The sequence below is a fragment of the Botryllus schlosseri genome, chromosome 8 (assembly GCF_051294905.1).
Source record: "Botryllus schlosseri isolate E-star chromosome 8, Bs_hap1, whole genome shotgun sequence".
In the NCBI taxonomy this organism is placed as follows: Eukaryota; Metazoa; Chordata; class Ascidiacea; order Stolidobranchia; family Styelidae; genus Botryllus; species Botryllus schlosseri.
Genome location: NC_137243.1, coordinates 7,086,558 through 7,091,815, shown reverse-complemented (window position 1 = coordinate 7,091,815; position 5,258 = coordinate 7,086,558). Strand labels below are relative to the sequence as shown.

Here is a 5,258-nt window from a genome sequence, read left to right as displayed (position 1 = left end):
TCGCTAGTGTAGTCTCGGTGACGTCGAGAGGCTATCATTCAAGAGGCTATCCTATACATACCGTTGATCGGAACAACCGCTAACTGAACCACTTGTAATATGTTATTGATACAGAGACAAATGATATCTATCCTTGTTCTGATGTTACCGCGTCTGGTATATTTTAAATCCACGAATCTTATTCGGTACAGCAAGAGGCTGTTTCGTCGTACTGACTTTCCGATGAACTTAATAAACACCCCTCAAGTCTTTCAAATGCGGTAACACGATATTTATTAGGCATTAATCGTTTTTGACCACTAGAAAAAAATGTTACGGAAATAATAGTCTATATAAAATAAGGGTGAATCAGCAACAAATAAACCATGTTTCACTAACGCACAAGAATCTGTAACGGGCGTTCGTTAATTTCGGTAAAAGTTATTTCGCCTTTAGGCCCTCGCCATAGCTTCTCCCATCCCTGTGGGCACAACTTCCAAGTGGTCTTGAATGACGGCACACAACGGGCAGAACATGTGCACGCAAAAATCTCCGACTCCACTGCCGTCGATACCTTTGGCGGCACGTACTTTACCACGGATGATTCCTCCGGCGATGCATCCCAAGCACATGTAAGCCAAGCCACACGTGAAGCAGCTCTCTCCGACCGCTTCAGCTGTCTTTCCGACGGTGTAGCACGGAAGTATGTAGGTGATAATACAAACGCCGCAGTTGTCGAAACACCCGCACAGTCCGTGTTGAAATTCGCCCATTTTGATCTGACGCAAATGCTAGAGTCTATTTCTGAGAAAGTTGAATCACATACTGATTCAAAAATGAAGCTAAAGTATACATCACGCGTGCGGAGCTTATGAGAATGACTAATACTCACTGACTTTTTCAAGTTTTATGTTATCATAAGCAGTTATGACTATGTTGATGGTGGATTTACCGTTAGACTGCGATCTTTCGTCAGCACAAGTGTATTTTTCCATTTGACTTCAAATTCGCACAAATGCTGCAAGACATTTTACATACAAGATTCCCTCTTAGCTTCTCTTACAAATGACGTAGAGGTATACACATTACACGGACCTCTTGCTGACAAATTTGGCCGCGGGCGTTTCGTCCGTACATTGTATAGGTCGAACACATATACGAATATCTTTCATTTTCAAACGTACTTCGATATTTACTTCTAAACACCGCTAGCTATACATCAGCATCCAAGGCAATTCATGAGTATCTGTAAAATTATTTTTCAGGATCGAATTAAAGTATCCATTTACTTCAAAGTGTGCAGTTTGGCAGAGTTAACGATATGCAGTTATCCACTTGCGAAATAAGTGCCCTCTAAAGTCATGCTAATGGAGTTCCCGGCAACGCATTTCTGTAATAATTTAGCACACATTGACATGCAATATTTGATTTCAAACTATTGATCATTCTGTCGTTTTCGCTATAATAACTCCTCGCGTATTGTGACACTTACGAAATATTTACTGTCTTACGAAGCGGCAGCTCGCAATATCCTGACCAAATGATGTTGCAGCGGCAGCTCGGTAGACGCCTCAAGCATAATGTAAGTACCAGGCGAGAGAAGCGCTACATAGCTCAGCCGACGCCCAAACTACGTAAGCGAGCATAGTCGAAATACTACTGTTCTTCACTTTGTGTTTTGGAAGAAGGCACGCTGCGCACGAATAAGCCACCATCATATGCGGGACACCGCTGTGCCGACTATGAAGGGCTGGTCATAGTAGCGAAATTGCTTTCGTGATCTTCATCTTCTGTCAGCATGATCGGTTGATTGCAATAAATAGACAGAGACGCGTGCTCGTGCTGTTTATACTTCCGTGTCCACTGTCCAGTTCCAGTCGAGGATTCCTGCCATGCATTCTAACAACTACAAACTTAGCGAAAACAGTGTGCATTCACACCCTTGATAGCGGAAAGAGTGTGTTTTCACACCCCAAATGTGTAGTTGCGCAAAGTCGACTCCGAGTATAATCTGTAGCTTCAAGCCGAGTATTCTAATATTTCATATTATGATGTGGTGACTGTAATAATCACTTCCACAACGTGCCATCCGCGCCACCAGAAAACAAGTAACGTCATTTCGTTACCATGACTAATTCATTGGCGCGTTCTTGTCAGGTTACGTGTCGATCGTTACATTCCACGTACAACGAGGATTTGTAGACGAATTTTTGCAACAATGATGTAGGCTACAGCAGGGTGTCAAACGCGTCGCGGGCCGGGCCCGTCAAATGATGCCAAAATGTCACATTCAATTCATACTTTACTTTGTCATTCAAATGCGTCGCTATCAAGCATATACAATATACATCAAGGTTCGGTAACCTATGGCTCTCGTTGATGATATATGATATGGCTCGATCTCGGATAAATGTTCAATTTCGCAGTTAATTCTCATCTCATTTATCAATATTGATGTACCTTTGTTGTAAATTTTTGTAACGGTCACAATCATTATTCTTGGGGTAGCTGTGACAAGTATATATGAGGTCAATACAGTGACATGTCTATGGGGTTTAAGGGCTCGGAAGTATAATCCTTTTCAAAATCCTTAAATTTATGTGAAATATCGCCTTCTGTTAATTGCTATTTTATCAGTCCAAGATACTAGGTTTATTCAACATAATGAAGCAAATACGGTACCAGTCAAGTTCTGTAGCGGGCTATATCGGATGAATCTTATCCGTCGAGTTCATTACGAAGTTCGTCGCGCCGGCAACCAATATCACTCTGGAATTCGTCGTACAAGACATCGCACGCCTTGAAATCTTGGATTGCAGGATGTATTAATTGATCAGATAGACAATGCACTAATGCAGTTTTTAAATCCACATTGTCTTCTTGATCCTCGGCAAAGAATGAACTCTTTTGGCAGTAACATAATCAATTACAAAGATAGCCATCCATGTATTCGCGATTATTGTTAGCTTGCAATAGATTGCTAAATGATTGCCGTAAAAATGCATACGGTTGTAGCGCAACGTTAAAGTACCGCCGAAAAATAAAGGAATGGATTAGCAACCTTAACCAAATGCTTTTTTATTTTTATTGTTAGCCAAGCAGGGGCTCTTTGGAAAGCCACTTACATCGTAAAAAGCGTGTTACTGAAGAATAAACAGTAGATGCACAGTGCACACAGTGGACAATTGTGGATTTTGCCGTAAAATGTACAGTAATAGCATTTTAAAAATTATATCGTATGACTTTCACAGAAATACAATTTAAAAATATGTAGCTTGAAAAAGGTTCCTAACACCTGTGTCTAAGTTAATATTTCGCATGCTCAAATGTCGGCTTTATCGGTTTGAACCGATGTTATAACATCACATGACGAATCCCATATATAGCGAACTTCGATTTTGTTCCACCACGACGTCACCAATATTCTCCTGTGACGTAGCAGTGGTGTGGCTCTTTAGGAATTACAGTTGAAAATATATGGTCAATATGGCTCTTTTGGCGAAGAAGGTTCCCAACCCCTGCTATACATGTAGCATAAGCAATATGCACCGTTCATCGTGGCAACACTTTTATTCGCAAACATGCAACGGAATAGGCGAAATTCGTTGATTGGCCGGATGAATACAGTTATAAAGTGGTTACACAGTGGCTCTAACTCAGTGGTTCCCAACCTTTTTGTCTTCATTCCCCACTTCAGATTTTTTCCGAGCCTTCATTCCCCACCAGGATCGTAACAGCACTTCGTCAGCCCCCCCCCCAAAAAAAACGTTGGTTTTGGACCCCCTAAGCCCCCATGAACCTGTACGCTTTTCCCCGCTACTTATCAGCTACATTGGGCCTACTGGTTAGTGCGTCGCCTCATATCGACTAAACTCGCGAAGCACGAAAAATTTATATAATTCATGTTTGAATCGGTCAATATGATCGGGAATCGCATATATTTTGCTATCAATTTTTTATCCCCTCTCTGCTCACGTAATCAGATTTACCAGTAGAGCTGAGTGAGGAGTGTTGGAAAAGGTAGGGCCCTTAAATAAGAATCAAGCATCTTCGGGTGGACCCGTTGGTATATTGCAGTGGTTCCCAACCTTTTTCCGCCCACGTACCATTTTGAAGTTTTATGCAGTGCTCGCGTACCACCTACATCCACCATTTATGACGTCATAATCAGGTATTTGAAATGAGCTGGGTGTGTTAACAAGTTCTATTAAACTAGGCATCACCAGTCAGGGTTGATACCTTGATGGGATGCATGGAATTGTTTTTTCACCACCAGTCACAAGAAGAACAACATATTGAAATAATAACAAACAACAAAAGTATATTTATTAAATGCGATGGCCGTATTGCTTATTTTGCACTAGCCGGTCGATGCGTGGCATCATAGCGTCCTATATGGTGTGGATATGGACAGTGGACACGAGCAAAGGTCACGGCTCAGTGAAATTGATCTATGTCACACTTTCCATTTGGTCAAAGGCAATTTTAAGGTCATTTTTGACCGGCTTGCCGAGCGCTAAATTCGGAAAAAAGGTTATCAATGGAAAGCTGCTGCTGTACTGATTACGAAAATATAAATTTTATTCTGCTCATGGTCCTTGAACCCCCCTACACCAGCCTCGAATTTTGCATTGTGATAGAGTTTTGAATTGTGACACCACAACTCTGTTAGCTACACTCTCGGTTTGCCAGACAGAATTGTTGCGTCACAATTTTAAAACTCGATCACAATGCAAAATTCGAAGCAGATTTTGGGAGGTTCCAGGACCATGAGCAAAATAAAATTTAGAATTTCGGAATCAGTACAGTAGCAGCTTTCCGTTGATATCCGTTTTATCGAATTTAGCGCTCGGCAAGCCGGTGTAAAATGGCCGTAAAGTTGCCTTTGACTAAATGGAAAGTGTGACGTAGACCAATTATACTGAGCCGTGAGATTTGCTTGGTTCCACACCATATAGGACACTATGGTGGCATACGTTTGCTCACACCGCATCGAAAGTCATGCATGGGCGCAACAAGTCGGTTTCGTTTCTTCGACGTAGGCTTCCTTACCACGGACGCACCTTACCACGACGACGACGGATTCAAAAAACTCAAAATCAACCCCACGTGAACTAATAACTCCCTTCGGTCGAAAAAAATACAGAATCTACTCGCGTACCACCTGAAGGACCTTCGCGTACCACTAGTGGTACGCGTACCACAGGTTGGGAATCACTGGTATATTGACTTCGTTACATTATGCTATTTCCTGACCTCCTATATCTGTCAAAAGATAT

General features: G+C 41.8%; 1 protein-coding gene across 1 annotated transcript; it reads right to left on the bottom strand.

Moving 5' to 3' along the window:
* Positions 1-256: 256 nt before the first annotated feature.
* On the bottom strand, positions 257-820 carry LOC145444433 (uncharacterized). The gene has a single exon (XM_080322414.1). The coding sequence runs from the start codon at positions 750-752 to the stop codon at positions 432-434; it is 321 nt and encodes a 106-aa protein (XP_080178540.1). The 5' UTR covers positions 753-820; the 3' UTR covers positions 257-431.
* Positions 821-5,258: the final 4,438 nt, after the last annotated feature.

What these genes read in the sequence shown, in the direction of transcription:
- LOC145444433 (XM_080322414.1), bottom strand. Translation starts at nt 752, where the DNA reads ATGGGCGAATTTCAACACGGACTGTGCGGGTGTTTCGACAACTGCGGC.